This window comes from Fusarium musae, chromosome 5, assembly GCF_019915245.1.
Source record: "Fusarium musae strain F31 chromosome 5, whole genome shotgun sequence".
Classification (NCBI taxonomy): Eukaryota; Fungi; Ascomycota; class Sordariomycetes; order Hypocreales; family Nectriaceae; genus Fusarium; species Fusarium musae.
In genome coordinates, this window is record NC_058391.1 from 2,960,800 (window position 1) to 2,982,371 (window position 21,572).

General features: G+C 48.8%; 8 protein-coding genes across 8 annotated transcripts; 5 read left to right on the forward strand and 3 right to left on the reverse strand.

The window, feature by feature from the left end:
* Positions 1-1,177: 1,177 nt before the first annotated feature.
* J7337_007338 (uncharacterized protein) lies at positions 1,178-2,110 on the forward strand (the record flags this gene model as incomplete). The annotated part of the gene is made up of 1 exon (XM_044824990.1): positions 1,178-2,110. The coding sequence occupies one exon, from the start codon at positions 1,178-1,180 to the stop codon at positions 2,108-2,110; it is 933 nt and encodes a 310-aa protein (XP_044680647.1).
* Positions 2,111-2,237: 127 nt separating this feature from the next.
* On the reverse strand, positions 2,238-3,964 carry J7337_007339 (uncharacterized protein; the record flags this gene model as incomplete). The annotated part of the gene is made up of 2 exons (XM_044824991.1): positions 2,238-3,717; positions 3,762-3,964. The coding sequence occupies 2 exons, from the start codon at positions 3,962-3,964 to the stop codon at positions 2,238-2,240; spliced, it is 1,683 nt and encodes a 560-aa protein (XP_044680648.1).
* Positions 3,965-4,653: 689 nt separating this feature from the next.
* Positions 4,654-6,430, forward strand: J7337_007340 (uncharacterized protein; the record flags this gene model as incomplete). Its single annotated transcript, XM_044824992.1, has 7 exons — positions 4,654-4,656; positions 4,704-4,738; positions 4,887-5,346; positions 5,392-5,679; positions 5,734-5,914; positions 6,010-6,312; positions 6,369-6,430. The coding sequence occupies 7 exons, from the start codon at positions 4,654-4,656 to the stop codon at positions 6,428-6,430; spliced, it is 1,332 nt and encodes a 443-aa protein (XP_044680649.1).
* Positions 6,431-6,749: 319 nt separating this feature from the next.
* J7337_007341 (uncharacterized protein) lies at positions 6,750-7,672 on the forward strand (the record flags this gene model as incomplete). The annotated part of the gene is made up of 2 exons (XM_044824993.1): positions 6,750-7,469; positions 7,505-7,672. The coding sequence occupies 2 exons, from the start codon at positions 6,750-6,752 to the stop codon at positions 7,670-7,672; spliced, it is 888 nt and encodes a 295-aa protein (XP_044680650.1).
* Positions 7,673-8,387: 715 nt separating this feature from the next.
* On the reverse strand, positions 8,388-9,329 carry J7337_007342 (uncharacterized protein; the record flags this gene model as incomplete). Its single annotated transcript, XM_044824994.1, has 2 exons — positions 8,388-8,552; positions 8,613-9,329. 2 exons carry the CDS (start codon positions 9,327-9,329, stop codon positions 8,388-8,390), a joined length of 882 nt encoding a protein of 293 aa, XP_044680651.1.
* Positions 9,330-10,279: 950 nt separating this feature from the next.
* Positions 10,280-15,525, forward strand: J7337_007343 (uncharacterized protein; the record flags this gene model as incomplete). Its single annotated transcript, XM_044824995.1, has 18 exons — positions 10,280-10,505; positions 10,555-10,737; positions 10,792-11,047; positions 11,179-11,248; positions 11,318-11,389; positions 11,441-11,565; positions 11,619-11,873; positions 11,926-12,248; positions 12,306-12,364; positions 12,412-13,210; positions 13,275-13,411; positions 13,461-13,478; positions 13,525-13,851; positions 13,905-13,926; positions 13,974-14,310; positions 14,361-14,483; positions 14,535-14,700; positions 14,755-15,525. The coding sequence occupies 18 exons, from the start codon at positions 10,280-10,282 to the stop codon at positions 15,523-15,525; spliced, it is 4,269 nt and encodes a 1,422-aa protein (XP_044680652.1).
* Positions 15,526-15,696: 171 nt separating this feature from the next.
* J7337_007344 (uncharacterized protein) lies at positions 15,697-17,418 on the reverse strand (the record flags this gene model as incomplete). Its single annotated transcript, XM_044824996.1, has 1 exon — positions 15,697-17,418. The coding sequence occupies one exon, from the start codon at positions 17,416-17,418 to the stop codon at positions 15,697-15,699; it is 1,722 nt and encodes a 573-aa protein (XP_044680653.1).
* Positions 17,419-18,465: 1,047 nt separating this feature from the next.
* Positions 18,466-20,574, forward strand: J7337_007345 (uncharacterized protein; the record flags this gene model as incomplete). Its single annotated transcript, XM_044824997.1, has 4 exons — positions 18,466-18,836; positions 18,883-19,577; positions 19,626-19,849; positions 19,894-20,574. 4 exons carry the CDS (start codon positions 18,466-18,468, stop codon positions 20,572-20,574), a joined length of 1,971 nt encoding a protein of 656 aa, XP_044680654.1.
* Positions 20,575-21,572: the final 998 nt, after the last annotated feature.

Genomic DNA, 21,572 nt, shown 5'->3' on the forward strand with positions numbered 1-21,572 from the left:
CGAATTGCACCCCGAGCAAATAATAAACGGATATGGATATGGTCTGCACAACTGGCTACTTCATCACGGTCCTTGAAACACTCATTTATTGGTTACATTAGTATCGATGTGAATGAAGCAGCACCAATCTTAGAAGCCACCTACTCGCACTAGGTGCCAATAGGGGCCGGCGCAGAGTCTTCCATTCCGGTCAACTGCAGTGGCTAACACATTCAGACCACAACTTGGACATAGTATTACGATCCCTGACTAATTTCTGTATAGAAGACGAAATATGGAGCTCGCCTTACATGACTCAACTATGATTCACAGAAGCGCAGTTGTCAGTCGGGAGCCATTACTAGTGTCCTATATTGGAGCAGAGCACCGAGAAAGCTACTGATCCGCTAGACTCTTTTCTTTCAGGCCCGTTGTAATCTTGGTAGAATGATGAGATTTCTCACTTTTCATGGAAGAATGATCCTTCTAAGTTCTCCTGCAGGTAAGTAGATTGGATCTACTCATGTACCTTGCATTAGTCAACTTTGGATGTTCTGTATATCACGAAATGCCTAGCTGCTTCCATATATGTGCGTGAACTAATAGATAGAAGTAAAATGATCTCAAGACGCATTATTAGCTTGTATGTTCTGGGGGCAAATATCTTTCCTCTCAGATATCCTCCAACGCTCGTGGACTGAGAACAGACTGCGAAGGTCCGGCAAACTGAAAATGAGTCACTCGGCTACAGAGAACTTCAGGAAGCGTATTGTCAACCTCATTGGAAATTACTTGGTAAGTGTCAGCGTATATGTTCTCTATTATAAAGGACTTTGGGTGAATCACAGAATTCGAGATAAAGGGCCCAAGGTCGCTTAGCCTAATTAGGTATGCATTTCGACGGCAGCCTCTTTAATGCTCCATTTTTAGTCCAAACCAGCCACTCGTCATAACAGTTGGAAAGCTGATTTTGCTGACTTTGCATTTGCTGATACGTTATTGGATGCTGAGATTCTGGCACGCGTAAGCACGGCGCATTTGAGCCGACTCTTCGGATACGGCATCTATATAATTGACCGTACGGACTAAGACTAAGTGATTCACCTTTTGGTATATAAACTTAAGAAAGATCTTTGCAGAAAACTGCTTAATTCTGACATCAATATTTTTTAATAATCTCTGAACTCATCCTATCATCATGAGCCAGGCGCAACAGCCATCAGACCCGACATTCCGGGCATATAGCGCTCAGCAAGGCGCCACTTATGCCGAACATCGTCGAAACTATAATCCCAAGCTATACGATGCAATTATAGACTTCCATAAAGAAGGGTCTGGCCGTTTTGATACCCTGATTGATGTCGGCTGTGGACCAGGAACAGCCACTCGTAGCCTTGCCCCTCACTTCAAGACTGCATATGGCCTTGACCCCTCAGAGGGAATGATAAGCACTGCGCGCTCCATCACCACCCTCGAAAACGTCAAGTTCGAAGTCTCTTCAGCTGAATCTCTGGGATCTGAACTTGCCAATCCAATTCCCGAGGGCAGTGTCGATGTGATCACTGGAGCCACTTGCGCCCATTGGTTTGACATGCCGCAATTCTGGGAGCAAGCTGCCAAGACCCTCAAGCCTGGAGGTACTGTGGCTCTGTGGACAGCTGCTGGTGTTCAAGTCGATCCGTCAATGCCCGCTCATAAAGCTGTGCAGGAGGTTATTGATGACCTTGATAACTTGGTTGAAGACTATATGCTGCCCGGCAACCTCATGGTCCGTGATCTTTACCGTGGTCTACCCTTGCCTTGGACTCTTGATCCTCCTCTTTCGGTCTTTGACCAAGAGTCATTTATCCGCAAAGAATGGTGTACTGGTCCAGCCTCTGAGACAATGTTCTTTGAGCACTCGCCGCCAGTCAACTTGGTTATGTTGGAGATGGTTCTTGGCACCGCTAGTCCTGTTACCAGATGGAGGGAAGCCCATCCTGAAGCTGTCGGAACGGAGAATGACGTTGTTCGTCAGATCAGAAGAAGGATTGAGAAGATTCTCAACGATGCAGGCGTGGAGAAGGGCAAGGAGATGCTTACGGGCGACATGACTGGTGTATTGCTGCTTCTTAGGAAGAAGAGTGACTAGGTGTTTTTAAGACAGGATTCAACTACTGAATGAGAAGCTTTGATAAGCATTACAATCAATTGACCTAATTCTCAAACTGACATTCCTGTTCGTGCAATCTTTGTGACTTATTATATCCTTCGTCCTTTCACTCATCATACGCGTCCCGGGGATCATGCTCCTTCCAGAACTTATCGTAATCATCCCAACTCTGAGAAGGGAAAGCCAATGGAACAGTGATCGGGCCAAATGGTATACCCTTCTTCTCAAACTCGTCCAAACGGGCCTTAGTTCTCTCCTTCGTCTTGTTAACGCTATAAACAGAAATCCTATGACACGAACTAGTGACGTGAAGACCCCAGTTCCAAGCGGTTCGGACATCAGGCGGCTGAGTGTTGAGAGAGTTGTCCCAGCAGCGACAGACAATCTCAACCCAGCCCTCGACGTCACATGGCAACTCAAACTCCCAGGTACGCCAAGTCCACTTACGCTTCTTGGAAAGTTTCTCAAGTGGAACGGTATACCAGTTGAAGCCACCATCGTTGGAGAGTTCAACTCTCTCGGGCCAACGTCCGCCACCAGAGTAAGCCCAGCCCTTGCACCGAATGGCACCGTTGTGGATGACAACTTGCTTTGTCCAGGGTGACATAATGGCAGAACTGACAGGCATCTCCTGGATCTGGATACCATCTGTGAGCTTAAAGTTGTGCTTGCCGACTTGCTGAGGGAAGTATAGGTATTCCTGGCTTTGGACAGGTGCTCGTGACGGCTCCTTGATAGCCTTGATGCGGTACAGCCACTTGACACTGCGTGCGCCGATGTAGCCAAACACCACGATCCGAAGAGGATATCCGTGGATCTTGGGAAGTTCTTCACCGTTCATCTCCCAGGCTAGCATGACTTCATTGGCTTTGACCTTGGACCAAGGAACACTGACGAGATAATTCATCGTTTTGTCGTCCTTGAAGTAGGTATCAGCACCGTAGAACTCCAAGTGCTTAGCGCCATCGATCAAGCCACCACAAGCCTTGATAACCTTCTTGAGGCTGATACCAACGTAATTGGCAGTGCCGATTGCTCCTTCAGCCCAAGGTGCCTGGGGGACTTCATCACCTTGACCAGGGTATTTGAGGATCTGCTCAATACGACGAGTTCCAGAGCATTGGATTGTGACATTCTTTGACATGCGAGGGAACTTCGACTCGTCCATGAGGTCATCCAAAGTGAAGGACTTGGGGTTTGCAACGAGACCATCCATGAGGAAGCTAAAGTCTTCCTTATTGATGATGGGAATTCCACCGTGGTTTCTCACAAAGTGAAGGGAATTGGGGGTAAACTCCTTGTCGGTCACCAAGCGTTTTGGTGGCTCGCCATTGTAAGGGAATTGCAAGAGATGCAGCATGTCAGGGTGTTTTTCTTTGAGGACAATATCCCATGAATCATCAGGCACGCTGGTGAGTTCACCTCCAATGGCATGATGCCACATCTTCCAATGCGTACCAGGGAGAACAGGGTTGGTTCCCGGGATAGGACCAAGTTGAAACTCAGGGTTTGGGGGGAACGTCTGTGACGTCAGGATCTTGTGCGCAGCAGCTTTCTTGTCAGGATAATTCTCCCACTCAACGAAGCTTCACTGGTCAGCTTGGCATGATACACTTGAGAAAAGTCTTACCCGACCCAACCCTTGCGTTCACGAGTGAAGAGCTTCTCACGGTCACCGACCGACTTGATGGCTTCTTCATCTTTGGTGAGATCCCCAAAGACCTGAGGATCCAGAGCTATGGTCTCTGGTCCGGTCTGGTCCAGTACAGGTAGGACCGCGCCGGAGAGACCTTGCTCGATCTTCCATTCATCAGGACGATTGGTAGTCTTCATGATTGAAATGTAACGGTAAAATTAGAATTGGGTGTAACTTAGCAAAAGAGGGGGAAACGGCGGGCTCTGGGTTTAAATTAACCTACGTTGTACGAGGGCAGAGGGTTCGACATGCGGGCGTCTTACAAGGTTGTAGCCCTACGATCTGCTCAAAACCATCTAGATCGAGTAAGACTACCAGACCAATGACGAAGCAGACAGCAGTATACCCTAAAACAGCCACGACCTGAAATCATTGGCTCGATAAGCCGCTTCATGCAGGTGAGGCATTGAGTTTAGGCCGTAGGGCCGATTTACCCTCTTTTCCCAGAGCGGTGACACTATTTTCTAATGCTGTTGTGGTGAATGGTTGGTGTTTACGCTGTGAAGGTGGGGTCGTTATCAAGAGCTGACAGACTCGGGATGCATCTGAAATCATCATGACAAAGTGGCTGCTGTACGAATGCGGGGTCAACTCAATTCAGTGGCATCCGAGCTTTCCGTGTGAGATCCAGGATGGGCGTGATGGAGGACGAAAGGGATAAGATGAGCTGTGCTGCGTCTGTGAGGGCAATGTTTGCTTGTAGTATAATCAATTCCAGCGACAAGATATCATCAAATTAGCCATGGCAAGTATCAAATCCAACTTGTTATCGTTGTTGAAGGCTTACAATATCAGTCTCAGAACAATCCCATCTCGACTCTTGCCAATGGTACGCCCAATCCAATTCGTCCCAGCCGTGTGCCTGACAATATCTAGGGCAACCGAGCGAAAATCCGGGATCGGTCCAACAAGTTCGCTATGGAAAAAGCAATGGTGGCCTCATTGTCTTGAGCGACACGCAAACCATTGAAGTACTCGCTCACTTTGCTCGTGAACGCATTCCAGAGAGGTACTGATAAATCTAACCAATCTTGGGTCTTCCGCTGACAGCAGATCTAGGAGCGTACATGCAAAGGCCGCTGGAGCCTTTGGCGAATTCGAAGTCCTTGAAGACATCTCCCATCTCACTGACGCCGACTTCCTCACGGGCATCGGCAAAAAGACGAAGCTACTTACACGAATCTCGACTGTCGGCGGTGAGAAAGGATCCAGCGATACCGTCCGTGATGTGCGCGGCTGGGCAACCAAATTCTACACCGAAGAGGGTATCCAGGACTTTGTCTTTAACGACCTGCCCGTGTTCTTCATCCGTGACCCAATCAAATTTCCATCCATGAACCGGAGTCACAAGAGGCATCCCCAGACCAATGTTCCGGATAACACCATGTTTTGGGACTTTCACCTGAACAACCCAGAGGGTATCCATGCTCTGATGCACCTCTTTGGACAGCGTGGTATTCCTGCGTCGCTGAGAAACATCAACGGCTTTAGTGTTCATACCTATACCCTCAACAAGGCGGTAGGTCAATCACAAGGCTGATAAAGTCAAGCTGACGCTCTCTAGGATGGTAGCTATGTCTACGTCAAATGGCACTTTCGCCCACACGACGGAATCAAGACAATGGATGCAGACACAGCTCAGCGACTAGCAGGCTCCGAGCCTGACTACCACGTTAAAGATCTCTTCAAAGCCATCGAGAAAGGTGATTTCCCGTCTTGGGGTGTTTACATCCAGGTTATGCAACCTGATGAAGTTGAGAATGCGCCGATTGATATTTTTGATGACACATATACTTGGCCTTTTGAGAAGTATCCTCTCAGGCTTATTGGTAAAATCACCCTTAACAAGAATGTGAGTTCTCGTGATGGATGTTTGAGGTTCTCGGGTACTGACGTGTTGCCGTAGCTCAACAATTACTTCCAAGACTTGGAACAGGCCTGCTTCTCACCTTCCAACATGGTTCCTGGTATTGGACCATCAGCGGATCCCGGTATTTATAGACCCCTCCACGGTGACATCCAGAGACTAACTGGAGAAAAGTACTGCAAGCAAGAATGTTTAGCTACCCAGATGCTCATCGCTACCGGTAATTCTACTCACCTATTCACTCACCGTATCTAATGATTCCCAGAGTCGGGCCCAATTACTTCCAACTCCCCTGCAACAAACCCATCAACAAAGTCTACGCCCCATATGTCCGCGACGGCCCAGGCACCATCAACGGTAACTACGGAGGCGACCCAGACTATGTCGGCTCTGAGCTTCGACCCGTGACTATGAGCAAACGAGTCCAAGTGCCTACCCACGAGAATTGGTCTGGCCATGTCACCGCTTTCGCAACGTCAATCACGGATAAGGACTTTGAGCAACCTAGAGCGCTGTGGAAGATTATTTGCAAAGAGCCAAACGGCAAGGAACAGTTTTTGCATAATATCCTTCCGACGTTGGGTGATATCCCCGATCAAATGAAGGACCAGGTGATTGGTGAGTTTTATAGAGCTATAAAAATGTTGATCTGCAGTTTGCTGACTTGGTCGTAGAGTATTTCGGGCGCGTTGATGGGGATCTCAAGGCTTGTCTAAAAGAGGGCCTTGGCAAGTGAGATTGATGGATCCTGTTCTACGGCCATACCTTAGTGCTAGAGTCATTAATTCCACCTAAATTGACACGAGTCTCCTTCGTAGTTACTGGGTCTCCGCCTGAACAAACTTTTTCTCGGCGCGTAAATCGTTTCAGGGCATCAGGGACCAGGGGTGCTAGAAGCCCCCACTAGCAAGGCAGTGCTGATCACTGTAAAGTGGACTTAGCCTGTTTCACGTCAGACCAACAACATAAAGGATCAACCACTTCATGCGACTGCTAAATCCCTCTCTTCCATAGATTCTCGTTGGAAACCACTGCAAAGTCACTTTCACTCCGTCATGGCGCCTCTTTCGCTTCTGGACTGCCCTAAAGAGGTTCAACTCGGCATTGTTGAGCTTCTGCTCCAAGCCGATGCAGCCAACCTCTCCATGACTTGTCGAGCCCTGCACAGCCTTGCCGAGCCCCTCGTCTACTCCACCATCCAGATCACTTGGTCGAGGCAGTATTATCCACCCATCCCGCAAATTTTGCGGTTGATTCGAACTTTACTCGATCGACCAGATCTAGGAGATATTGTTCGCTCCATCGAATTCGGCGGCGAAGGCTTTATTGACTACGATGATCCTCCATGGCCTGGTGAGACGCCAGAGCCGCCAGAGTTACCGAGCCTTCCCCTAGATAAACTCACTGCACATATCAGGGGGTTCGGAGTCTCTGAGCCTAGCGTTGAAGGATGGCTGTCTAAAGTAGTATATTCCGATGCCTACCGGTACCTAGATTTCGATGAGAATCGTGCGCTGAGTGTCATTCAAAAAACCCAATCCGCAACCTGTGATGCAGCTGCAGCAACGGTTGTTTCTCTATTACCAAACCTGGAGCGACTTACTGTTTCCGAGAATTGGTACGACAAGGCGCGACTTCTAGGCCGTGTGCTTTGTATAGCGATTTGCGGCACAGACCGAGACTCGACTCGGGGTTCTTTGCCCACTTTTGCATCTCTGAAATATGTTTCAGCCGACCCAAACATATACGAGAACGCAAACAGACACCCAGACAAAGTAGATGAGAACCTTTGCTTATTCTATTTGCCCAGTATCCAGGATCTCTCGACGGCAGTCCAAAATCCAACGCGGTTCTCGTGGCCCTGCGCTTCACCCCCGAATCCCTTGTCTTTGACATCCTTAGAGCTCTTCAGGCTTCGAGAAATTCACCTTGGGCATATTTTGTCCGCGACAAAAAATCTGAAGAAGCTGAGATATAATTGGCTATATCGCTCTGACATGGACGAAGATATTAACAAAAATATCGTCCTGCTGGATACTATGGCAAATGCTCTCCTCAAGGTCAAGGACACGCTTGAAGAGCTTAAAATCATAGCAGAGACTCATCCCGCGTTTACAACTGGGGAATACGAACCGCCTGATGTCACATTTCGTGGATCGATGAAACAATTACTTGGGATGCACAAGCTGAATAATCTTTATATTCCTTGGTCTTTCATTACCGGAATGAAGGGCTGTTCAACCGGCCCGGGGCTCCTAGGAGCTGCGATGCCGCCGAACATTGAGCATTTGAGTCTATGCAGTCGACTTATGTGGTACGAGGATGAAGATTATGAAGTTTACGACGACGAAACAATAATTGACGCTTTCACCAAGGAGCTGGAAAAGGGCGCTTTTTCACATTTAAACTTACTGAAGAGCATTTCCCTGCCTCAATCTGTATATCGTGATGGGATGCCAGAAGCTTGCGAGGACAAGATGAGAGCACTTGGAAATCGATTCGGACTAGCAATAAGTGCTCCGAGAAGAACGATTAAAGACTTTTAATTTTATGGCTTCGCATTACTATGTTCAACTATTCAATGATATTTTGCTGCCAACCTATTAGGTTAGATAGTCTAGAAAATGGAGCTTCGATGTTGAACTGCTGGCTGAAATTGTCTATCACTCCATCTATAATGGTAGAGCTCATGTTTATTCGTCATCCCATATGATGTGATTTCTCGTACACATCTGAATTTGGCCGGTCCTTCGGACGCCACCAGCGATCTTATGGAGCGCAAATCCTTTCGCGATCTCATCCTCTCCAATATAATGCACGTTTTGGTCGCGTACCAAGAGATTGCACCCCCAAAACTCCTGGTATGCCGTTAGCTGATCTGCACAAGCAAAAACAAGCCAGAAACGAGTTGCACTTACTTTCTCATCCTGTCCGTTTTTGTCAGTTCCACAGGGAGCCAAAATTTTGTAATCACGTCCCACTTTGAGAACAGTTGTAACACGGACTTTGGGGTCAACCTCGGAAATAGGCGTGGTGTGCGTCATGTAGTACTGATGAAATGAATTGACTTCGCCACATTTGGCCTTGTTTTTATGTCCTGCAGCTGGGTTCGCATTGCTGCTTGGGTCATTGATAACGCGATCTCTCCAAAGAGCACTACAACGATCGAGAGCCAGCTTGACCGGACTTTGGGGCCAGTCGTTCAGAAAGCCATCCATACCCTTCTGAGAGGAGGAAAAGATGATCTCGTTCTCAAACGCCACGATTGTCATGACGGAAGGGAGATATTTTGGCCTACCACCCTGAAGGAAGACACCAGGCTTATATTTCTGCATGTCAGTCTCCATCTCTTTGTGAGCGACTTGGGCCATCATTCGGAGCTGGCCGTCTGTGATACTTGAAACTGGCTCATTGAAAACGAGATAAGACGACCAGAGATATCGATGCTGAGACTCTTGTCTTCTGCTTTCTGGCACACCTCGGAGTGGCTGGGTCGCAAGACCGTAATCTAGTCTAATCTTGAGTTGTCCTCCAGCAGGATGCTTGACACTTAAGTCTATAGCCTCAAGGAATTGACAAAAGAAGAGGAGAATAAATAGTAAAGAGACGTAAGAGGTACCCAAAAGTAGCGCCATGTTGTAAGGCAGTTGATCGAGGCTCACAATGGTCTACGGATCCTACAAGAGAGAATTCCAAAAGATACCAACACACATGAATGATCCATATACACGTAGGATGGACGGCACATATAGGTCCTTTGGGCCTGAAATTTCTGAAAGGATCAACCAACTGACGACCCAGCACCGCCGTATCCGCGGTCCCTGATCAAGGCGAAACTGGCAAGGCAGATCTTGCCATCATTACATTACAAGACTGCCTAAAATTAAAGGTATGTGGTCCTCTTCCTACAAAGCAACTGCCGAAGACAAATCCCCAAAAATAGTTGTCCTTCATTACTCGCCAACTTCAGAGGACAGCTCCATTGACCAGCTCGGTTGCAGCTTAACTACGCGCCGAGATAAATGCATGGGAAATCAGTTGATCGTGCGTCCAATCAAAGCTATCGTAGCCTACCATGTAATGTGGATGTTGATACGAGCTTTTTGCTAGAACCAACAACAAGACGCTAACAAAGGATCGTGAAACACAGTTGTTGGTTCGACTTACCATTTCGACAGTGGCTTTTCTATAGTTAACGGGCTGTGCTGCGACTCATGCATGATGATCCTTTCGAATCAGGAAATGCCCGACTAATTTTATCCCTCCTCTGTTGGTTCTCCCCTGTAGACTTCATTTATATGTCACCACGTGGGTCAAATGCGAACCGAGCTTCTCGGCCGGACTGGGTAATGAGGTGATAGCTAAATCACGCAGGACTGTGGGGGCCATACTCGGTAGCATGGGCGAAGTGCAGATCTTGAAACTGGATTTGGGGGCCAAGAAGAGGAAATAGACAAACCCTGCAAGGCTGACTACCGGCTTGCTAACAATAGTTCCGTTGGCACACATATGAAAATCGCCAAGTGTCAGTATTTCCCGAAAGAGAGTGACACCTTCTGTCTTGCTTGTAAACAACTGTATCATCATGCAGCGTCTAAGCTATGCTTTGACACTATTCGCAGCTGCTGGCTCAGCAGTAGCACGTCCTTCTTTTGTTGGCTTTGGATCTATGTCCATGAACAATATTTTTGGAAGAGAAACGACAGACTTCTTCAATCCAGATGACTTGACTTTCATCAAGAAGCTTGCAGCTGTCGGCGACTCATACTCAGCTGGTATTGGGGCTGGAGACGGCTTACACGGAGAGGGCGGTAAGTTCACAACGTTGGGTTGTTCGAACGAGATTTTGACAAGCCACAGACGAGAACTGCCGACGATATGACCATTCTTACCCATATCTCATCAATCAAGATGAAAGACTTGGCGATGCAGCCAACAGGAAGTTTCAGTTCAAGTCTTGCTCTGGTGCTGTCATCAAGAATGTAATTGAGGATCAACTTCCTTCAATAGACTCTGATCAGCAAATCATTCTTTTATCAGCGGGTAGGGATCACAGGTAATCCGTTTAGGTGTAGACACCCACTGACAATGTTCTAGGTGGCAACGATGCTGAGCTTGTTAACATCCTGAACCAATGTGTCTATCAATGGTTTGCTTTGAACGGCCAGCAGTCTACTGTAGGTAAAGTTGCAGAGATGATAGGTGAGCCCTGGGCAAAAGGATGGGACTGGGACGCTGCGTCTCGTGGTTGTCTAGGCCAGCTCCAATACTCCAAGAACATCATAAACGACAATGAATTCTCCAAAAGGATCGATGGGATGATCGAGGCTACGAAGAAGAAACTGGCATCAGAGTAAGTCCTGCCCTCACACACTCATTGGATAGGTACTAATGGCTTTTTTCTATGTAGCGGCATGATATACTACACAGGGTATGATAATGCGTGATCAAGTGTCACTGCCCCTCCGCTAATCTCGGTTATAGGTATGCCAAATTTTGGAGCACCGACTACGGGCCTGCTTGCGACAAAGTGACATGGTCAACCTGGATATTTGTAAGTAGTTCGAAGCAGTTTGTGAGTCTTACTAACATTTTCTCTAAGAAAGCGTATAATATTTGGCAGCCTGCTGCTCGTCTCGAAGAGTTGCGTCGAAGAGAGATGAACAGGCTGGTTGATCTCATCAACGACAAGATTGTAGGTGCAAACAGACATTGAGGAACCTCAGTGATTTGACGCGACTTTCAGGAAGCTGCCGTCAAGAGAGCCGGCGATAAGGTGACCTTCATCAACTACGATGAGTATGTCGGCCACTTCAAGGGCCGGTACTGCGAAGACGGCGTTGACGAGTCGGTGGTTGACAGCAACACAAGGTGAGCCCTAACACTCTGGAAGTTTGACTCGTATCGCGTGCTTACTTTTCTAGACCGGAGCTGATGTTCTATGAGCTTGATACCTTTGACCCTTGGGGTAACAGGCCTTGGAAGCGGAGTACTGTCGAGCATACGAACGGTTCATTTTCCGGTGATATGAACACGATGGCCCGAGCAGCTGAGTTTGTCGCACCGGATGTGACATTCAGGCAGCAGCACAAGATTGAAGATGATTCTGAGATTCAGGGTCTCCAGGCTGCAGCTAAAGAGGGAGCTACTGAGGATGTACCGAATCTTTTGCCTGATGGGTAAGCAAGCAGCCACCGTGTATTGTCCCCGCTACTAACCTAAATCTTGTAGTTACGGCCGTGTCTTCCACCCACAGATCCTCCTCCACGAGCTCATCGCCAACCTCGTTCTTTTCGAGGTCTCTAACCGCCGCATGGAGGCGAATGACATGGCTCCAGAGCCTCTTCTTGATACATCGGTAGCGCAGTGTCCTATCAACCCTTCCGGCAACATAGTCCTGAAGTACAAGGAGACTAAACCGGGAGAGGCAGTCAAGAAAGGCACGGAGCTGCGGATTCTCCCGGTGGGTGATTCTATCACAGTGGGTTATCTGAGCGACAGGAAGGGAGGTGACGGCAATGGCTACCGTGGGCAGCTGAAGAAGGATCTTTCTGGTAAGAACGCACGAGGGCAAGGCCTTCACGGAGAGAAAGGTTGTTAACTCTAGCCAGGAGACAAGGTCGTATTTGCTGGCACAGAGTCATCGGGTACAATGAGCGACGGAAACTATGTACGTACCCCGGCTCACTGCAGACACTATGACTGACTCCAAAATAGGCAGCATGGTCTGGAAAGACCATTCAGTACATCTCGGACCATGTCGACCCTTCACTCAAACAGCGGCCCAACATCATTCTCCTTGCGGCAGGTACCAACGATATGAACCCCAACCATGGCATCTCGAAAGAGGGTAACGATCCGAAGGGTGCTGCCGATCGACTTGGCAAACTCATTGACAAGATGGTCAAGGCATGCCCTGATGCAACAATTCTGGTAGCCATGATCATCAACACTTGCGATGAGAAACAGTCACCCGCGACTAAGGAGTTTCAAAAGCTTGTACCTGGCGTCGTCAAGTCACGTCATGACGACGGTAAGCATGTCTTGGCCGTGGACTTCACGACCTTTAAGACGAGTGACCTCCAAGACTGTATCCACCCTACCAACGATGGGTACAAGCTTATGGGCGACTATTGGTACAGCTTCATCCACCAGATTCCCAGCAGTTGGATCAAGAAGCCAGTTGGACCAGACCCCAACGGTGGTGACGGTACTAATGGCGGTATTGACAAGAACATCCCTGCTCCGGACTGGGGAAAGAGTCCTATTCAGGTCACTTCGAAGAAGACAGTGGCAGATGCGGCTGAGTATGCGACGGGCGGCAAAGACAAGTGCGTCATTTGTAATGGCAATCCTTGGTACAAGGGCGCTGGAAAGATTGCTCAGGGCGGCGTTGGTAAGAATGGTGATTGGAAGTATCACAAAGACTGGAAAGCCGAAGGACAAGTTGCTGAGGGACTTGGCTTGGAGAATCAGTATGTTAGATTGCATGACATGAATGGCGATGGCAAAGCAGGTAAGCACTGAACCTTCATTGCATAGGCATCTGACGATGAATCTGGGACTAATGACTGGCCCAGACTATGTATGGATTCACCCCAAGATTGGAGAGATCACCTGTTGGCTCAACAATCTTCCCAAGCCGTGGTCAAAGGCTGGTAAAAACAATGGCATCATCGGTAGCGGTGTAGGCCCTGCGAAGACTATCTATCTGGCGGTAAGTTCCCACTCGATCGCTCTATTGACCAAGACTAACCCACCTACAGGACATGAACGGTGACGGCGTAAGTACTTTATCGGATCGAATACGCCTATACTGACATTCGACAGATGGATGATTACCTCGTCGTGGACCCAGATAACGGCTCGGTTCGCGTTTGGTGGAACTATGGCCCTGATGACAGCTGGGACAACGGTTGGAAATTTGTGCCTGGAGGCGAGATTGCTTCAGGCGTGCCGCACGCTAACCTCGAGACTCTGCGATTCCCAGACATCAACGGCGATGGACGGGCTGACTATGTCTACATTGGTGAGGGTGGATCGCTGAAGCATCATTTGAACACTGGATCAGTTGGAGGACGAGATGTTCTCTTTCATGCCATGGGAGGTATTGCTACTGGGGCTGTCAGTGACATCTCGAAGTTGGTGTTTGCCGATGTAAGTGGAATGAACCCAGACTGAAATACCAGACTAACAAGCATGATTCACAGATGAATGGAGACGGTCGCGATGGTAAGTTCTACTTCTCGCACGTCATGGTTCGTACTAATAGTAGGCAGACTATTTGATCTGGGACGAAGACGGTGGCCTCACAGGATTCCTCAACCAGCCCACCAACAGGGAGGGTGTTCCTCTCTTCGTCAATCAGGGTCCTGCCAAGACCATTGCCGATGGTATCAAGAAGAAGCCCAGCACTATTCGTTTAGCAGACATGGATGGCGATGGGAAGGACGACTACGTCTATGTTGGCGACCATGGTGCACTTTCGGTGTGGTACAACAGAGGGACTACCGATGACTCTATGGCGATGGATGGCCTTCGTTTTGCTGATATGGATGGCGATGGAGTAGATGACTATGTCTGGCTTGACCCGAAGACGGGTGCTCCAACGGTTTAGTAAGTCATGCTCCCATGTCCACTTTGTGATCGACTTGCTGACAACTTAGTCTCAACTCTGGAGTCAATGATGGTGACTCTCTTGGTTGGGCATGGAGCCCAATCAATGGCGGCAAGCCAATTGCTTCTGGTGCTGCACCAGCAAACCAGGTCGTTTTTGGCGACATCAATGGGTGAGTAGCCTCGGACTCTGGTTCGCGGAGCACTTGACTAACCAGTAGCAGCGACGGGCTGGACGATTACCTAGACTTAGATCCCAAGACTGGTCTATTGAAAGCCTATCTCAATTTGGGACGGGAGTCGGAGTGGAAGTTCCGGCCAATAGGCACGATCGCATCAGGCCTCGGACCAGGGAAGCGAGTGCGCATCGCCGATATTGACGGTGACGGGGTAAGACTCGGGCAGTGATTCACCAAGCGACTCCTCTGCTAACGACCTTCATAGCGCGACGACTACATCTTTCTCAAGGACAACGGCGGCACAACCATCTACCGCAATATCTACGGCCCCGACAACGATGGTGACAAGTATGCCCCAATGCCAGACGCAGATGCTTCGGGTATCAACCAATCGCCAGACGAGATTGACTTCATCGATATGAACGGTGATGGAAAAGCGGACTACGTCTGGACATCTAGACTCGATGGCAGTGTCAAGGTTTGGTACAATGACTACCCCAAGAAGCCCACCTGGCGAGAAGCAGGAGAGATCGCAGGCGGCGTCGGGACATCCGGCGCAAACATCCGATACGCGAAGCTACAGAAGACGGGCCGATACGATTACGTCGCTGTCGATCCCAAGACAGGAGCTATCGCTGCGTGGCTCAATGGGTGCGGCGACCCTGATACCTCCAAGAAGAAGCACAGAATTACCATCGCCCGGTATCTCAAAACCGTATGGGTCATCGCGGAAAAGCCTGTAGACAAGGACTTCTCCTCCGACACCTGTTTCAAGACAGGTAAGGGCGGAGATACGCGAGGTACTCCGATCTTGAACACAACAGCTGATGACAAGTTTCCCGCTGCTCTAAAGAGTGGTGATACGATGGAGAAGCTTTATGGGAACACGTGCTTTTATGAGGGTAGTACGGACAGAGTAGGAAAGCTTGTTTGCGATGGGGTCAGTGGGATTAGGTGCTATGAGGATGAGAACTTTGGGAAGTTGCAGAAGTGCAGATTTGGATCTTACACGTATTCTTTGTACTGTGAGTGGTAGCCGTATAATGAGAAGTTTGATGGTGGCAGTTAGAATATTTCGATCATGGCAATAAATAAGAAAGAAAGAGTTTTGAAGCAATCGAGCATGGCTATATATCATAACCAACAGAGCAAATTCTACTCTATAACATTCATCCAAATCCATGACGATACTCAGTCATGAAACAATCTACAAGCTAGCATGTGATGCGAGAGGAGAAGCCTCTTGGATTTCATGCACCTCCATCTTGAAGCCCTTGAATCTTCTCGTCGGCAATCTCATCTCAAACATGTGATCGATCTCAATCGCACTTCTTCCCTTCATCTCAGGGATAAAGAACCAAGTCAAAAGAGTACCAACCAGGCAAAGTCCACAGAACAGAAAACCTGTTTTTCCGCCTAGTGCCGCCTTATCTCTGCTGAAAAGCATAGGTAGAACAACAGCCAGCATGATGGAAAAGCCCTTCTCAGCAATGCCAGCCAAACCTTGAGTGAGAGATCGGAGTTGAAGCGAACTAGTCTCTCCCAGGATGGCATACCCAGCTGGCCAAGCACCCATACCACAGACGACAATGACAGCTGTCATGATTCCTCCTGTAGCCCAAGTGAGAGTCTCACTCTTCCAAAAGCCAGTCACGCCCATGGCGCCGTAGAGAAGTGTTGAAGAAGCCAACGAGAATAAGGTCAAGCTGCGACGGCCAGCGCGGGAAAGAAGCCAAAAGCCTAGACCATTGGCGAGCATTCCAGCTACTATACCAGCCAGCGTGAACATGATGGCATATCCTGACTTCATGCCCATAGATGTCAAGAAGACGCTGGCATTTGAGAGAAGTTCCAAACCGAAGAGGGCAGGCATGATAGAAGCCAGTACCACAATAAGCGTCCTTCGAAGGTTCGTGCCCTTGAGACAAGACCAGTAGTTCACTGAAGCTGTGATAGCCTTCTCTTCTTCGATGGTCGCTCTAATCCGTTCAAGTGCACCATATGGACTGACCTTGGGGGCGAACAGACGAGTAGCTGATTTAATAGCTCTCTGTTCCTGGCCAGTTCTGATCAAATGAGCAGGGCTTTCTGGCATGACGATAGAAAGGATAAAAGGGCCGAGGGAGAGAATCCACTGTGATCCAAAAGCGCCAAGATAACCACTGCTGTTCTCAATGTCATTGATGAGCTTGATAACAATAAGACCAATGAGTTGACCAAGCAAGGTGAAGACCGGAAACAAAGCCATCGCCGATCCACGCAGCGCCGTCGGTGTATTCTCAGACACCCACGTTACACAAGTCGTCTTGATAACACCGACCGAAAAGCCCTGAATCGTCAGACCAGCCGTGAGAAGCGTACGCTTCATGTTAAGCGGCTCAGGCATATGCGAGAAGAAAATACACGCAATCGCAATGACAGAAATGATCGTTCCAAACAAAAGCGTGAGTTTTCGTCCAATGCGGTTCTGTAGCCATCCGCCCAACAAACCACCGAGCGCTGCACCAGCGGGCGGAAGACCAAGCCAGAGGGACAGCCAGTTTCCGGGAATGTCCATCTCGCCGTCGATTTTTGATCCGTAGTCTGCTTTGAAGGTATCAACGCTCGCGACGGCGCCGACGATGACGAGGTCGTAGCCCCAGCCGATGACGGGGATTGTCATGGCGAGGCAGTACATTGCGATCTTGGGGTATTTCTTAAGTGCTTGGCGGAGTGGCATTTGCGCTTCTTCATCATCTTGTTGAGGCGGCAGGTCTTGTTTTGTGGTTGAGTCTTGGGTGGTAGTTTGGGAAGTGTAGGGATCATAAGCTGTGATGTCTTCATCTTCTTGTGGAATTGTCTGCCATCGTCTTGTTGTTTCGAGCTCGTGGTAGCTTGGTGCGATACTACCCTCTTGGGGATCGCTGTTTTTGCGGTCGTGATAGCTCATGTTGACTTTACCGAATTGTAAAAAAGAATGGGCTAATCGTTTAGCGAATGCCTCAGATAACGAATGATGTGAATGCGAAAAGACAATGGCAAAGGTGGCAATCAGCATCTATAAAGAAGAGTAATCCAGCTCAGACCTCGCATTTCTGGTGGAGGGGTCCATCGGACTGTTGGTGATCTGCCCTACGGAGGTCAAATCGTGGAGTAGCAATTATCGCATAGGATAAATCCTTCAGTGGGCGATGATACGCTAATTCTGTCACTGAGCCAATTACGTCGGCGCCAGAACGAGCATGAAACTCAGTGCTTACAGGGCGCAGTCAGCAGAGCCCTACGGACTCGGACTAGTGAGGCTGGGGACGGGACAGTCTTTGCGAGAATGAGGCTGAGTTGGAGACGTTATTAAAGGTGAGGCATTAGTTGTTGATAGAGCAGATTCGATCATTTGGGAAGGAAGTGTCGAATATGATGGAGAAGAGATGCAGTTTTGCAGAAGCGATGCCCTCGTGAACTCGCTGTGCCGTAGAGGGACGATCGCCACGTAAGATGAGGATTCAGGATGCATTGCATGCATTACTCCGTGTAACACCATTTTTAGGCACGATAATCAAGCATAAACTGGTCAATTAACCTCCGGCATTGCTACCAATTGCCGCTCGTTAGTGCGATACCGTCGAGATCCGTAGGACCTTAACCCCGTCGGACTCTGAACGATGAATCTGACATGCATTTAGTTGTGGGGTCTTGCGAAATCCGCACGATCCAGCGAAGTCCGCCCCATGGAAAGGATGCTTGGCGGTTTTGTGTTGATATGTAAAAGCGATGATTTCACTTGGAAGGACGTCGATATTTCAATCAATGATTCATTCAAAAAGCTCAAGGTCGTCTTGACACATTTAGTGGGCTATTTCCTTGTTTGTCACTGACTTGGAGCTACGATCACAAACTTATCAACGCCCGTGTTATCACCGAACCTCGCACCAATACCACGTCGATCCCTAACGTATCACTGCATATCTCGTATAAATCACTACCCTCCGACTCGACAATGCAACTCAACAACACCGAGATCCTGGAACTCAAGCCGATATGCCAAGTCATCACTCCAGTGGGGATGCTAGGCTACGGCTTCGACGAAGCCCTCACGCACTACGAACTCTCTCGCCTTGTACCAACCGGCATACCAACGGCTATTATCTTGGATTCGGGCTCGACAGATAGTGGACCGCAGAAGCTCGCTTTGGGGTCTATGTCGTGCCCGAGGTCGGCCTATGAGAAGGATCTTGACAAGTTACTTCGGCTTGTCCATACGTTTCGTGTGCCCCTGATATTTGGGTCTGCTGGTGGTGACGGGACGGATGAACATGTTGAGGCTATTGGTGAGATTATTAAAGAGATTGCATCAGAGGAGGAGAATAGGTAAGTATGGTAGTAATGCTTGTACTATCTTGCTGATACTTTACAGGGACTATGCTTTCAATACGATATCGTTATTCTCCAATATCAACAAGGCGACCATACTCGAGCGCTTCAAACAAGGCCGTCTAACCGGCTGCGGTCCCTGCGTTCCACCGGCAACAGAATACGAGATCAATCAATCCCTCCGCGTCGTCGCTCAAATGGGTTACGAGCCCTTCTTCGACGTCATGACCGCCAATCCAGACTTCAACATCATAATCGGCGGACGAGCCTATGACCCATCCCCATACGTCGCATTCTGCGTTCATCAACTGACACGCCAGTCAAACCATCTCAGCACAGAAGAACTTCACTCTAGGCTTGGTGGGTTCTATCACATGGGTAAGATCCTGGAATGTGGAGGGCAGTGTTCATTCCCGAAGTCCCATGGTGCTGTTGCTACCGTTTATGAGAATGGTTTATTCGATGTTCGACCGATAGATCCTGAGTCGATGTGTACGCCTTTATCTGTTGCTGCGCATACACTGTATGAGAACACGAGACCGGATGTTTTACGGGGGCCAGGAGGGTCACTTCATCTTGACAACTCAAAGTATGAGCAGCTCTCTGATGGGAAGTCTGTCAGGGTGAGTGGTAGTGCATATCGCCCGTCTGAAGCAGATGGCAAGCCTTATCAACTCAAGCTCGAAGCTGCACGTATTGTTGGTTATCGCTCTATGTTCATGGGCAGTATCACAGACCGTAAAAAGTCCCTATCCCCGACGTATGAAAGCATTCTAACAATTATAGATATCCTCGTTTCCCAGGTTGACAAACTACTGGCCCGAGTCAAGGTCTACGTCGACCAACAACACCCCGAGATCACGGGTCAATGGAACCTAGACTTCCACGTCTACGGCAAAGACCAGTACACACAGGCCGGACCAGGTCAACTCTTCATCGTTGCTGAAGCACTCGCCTCGACACAGCAGTTGGCTAACAGCATTGCATCCAAGGCTCGAGTAGGAATGATTGTAAGTCTCCTTATCTATCAGTAGGTTAAGCTAATGCGTGATAGCATGCACCGTATCCTGGACAGAAAGCGACTGCAGGAAACTTTGGCTTTGGCCTTGGTGGTCTCATGGAGATTGAGTTGGGGCCTTGTGCTGAGTTCTCGTTGTATCATCTCTTGGATCTTGAGCCTGGTGAAGAGAGGTTGGCTCTTGGTGCTGATGGGTGTGTACTTGAGGGGCCGTTATTGAGAGGTCGGGTGTCTCGAATTGGCAAAGGGGCCATTAACGGGGCCAACGGGAGCAACGGACACATTACTGTGCCTGAGGTCGACAGCAAGCCTCCTCAGAGGACGAGGGCAAGTTCCCAGCGCTCTCCTAGTCCTCCCAACCAAGCTGTCCAGAAACCCGAGACCCTATCGGATCTATGTCGCATCGTCCGATCCAAGAACGCTGGTCCATATGAGATCACGATAGACGCCATGTTCGCATCCCCAGAAGCATATGAGGCTATCAAATCATCCGATCTCCTCTCAGCCAGCAACGTTGCGAAAGCCATTGGCATCTCAGAACAAGACATCATCTGGATTGGCTTCTTCGATCCTGCTATCTCTTTCAAGGTAACCATTCCCAGAATCCGATCGGGTAAGAAGAAGTCTGCTGGTGGGTTCATGGAGAACGATATCCATGGGTCACAGGAGCACATGGGTCTTGCGAGCCTGAAGCTCCCTGAAGGTTTCAGCTTTTAGGTCTATTACCAGGTCTTTGGGTAATCGCCCTCCAGTGAGGTCGGGTCAAACTGGAGTAAGCTCGTGTACGGGTCACTCCAAAAGCTCTTTAAAAACTCCGGATTTCCTTCCACCTGGCTCATCATATCCCCATGATCCGGCAACGTCTCTGTCGTTGTCTCCTCAGCCGTTCCCGCTTCCCCTTCCTCTACCTCAACAGGCTTTCCTCGTATCTTGCCCGCTGTATTAACAGCATCAAACATCAATGACACTCCCATTCTATGATTAAGCACCAACTTCGTCTTATCTTCCTCCTTTGAAGTCTCCCGCCCCAGTGCTTCAAATACACTTACAATGCGACTAAACTCATCTTTTGGATCAATCGTACATGCTTTGCACAGCGTTTGTGTCATAGCGACATGATTCGCTACTATCTGTCGTTCTTCGGGTCCATCAGAACTCTGACGAATAAAGAATTTGAGCAGAAAGATTGTTGAGAAACCCAAGCATCTGTGACGATCTTTCGGTTGGCACTTTTCGCGCCGAATGAAGGTGATATTTTCGGGGTTGGTACGAATGGCGCGTGTTCCGATTTCAACGATTCTTAGGGCTATGTCGCGTGCTGTTCGAAGAAGGATCTGGCGAGAAGATGAGTTTGCTGGGGATTTCGTGATCACAAGTGTGTATATATGTATTTTGGCGTCTAGGATTGCGTATTCAACTATGCTCTTCGTTTCTTCATCTGGAAGTATCTCGTTCTTTATTGCTTCAAGCTCAGTGTCAAACAAACGAAGGAATGATGAACTCGTGCCACCTAACAGCTCATGGCTGAGCAGTGCTGTGAATTTTGCGACGACTAGTTGGATGCGTACTTCAATTGCAAAGGCAGCTGGTACAGTTTGCCGTTTCAGAAATGCATGAATAGCAGCAAAGTCCAGCTCCGATTCGATGGGACAGGGAAGGCCCAGGTGTAAGCTCAGTCTGTTTCCGTTAGTAAGTAATACTGAAGTCTCATCTTT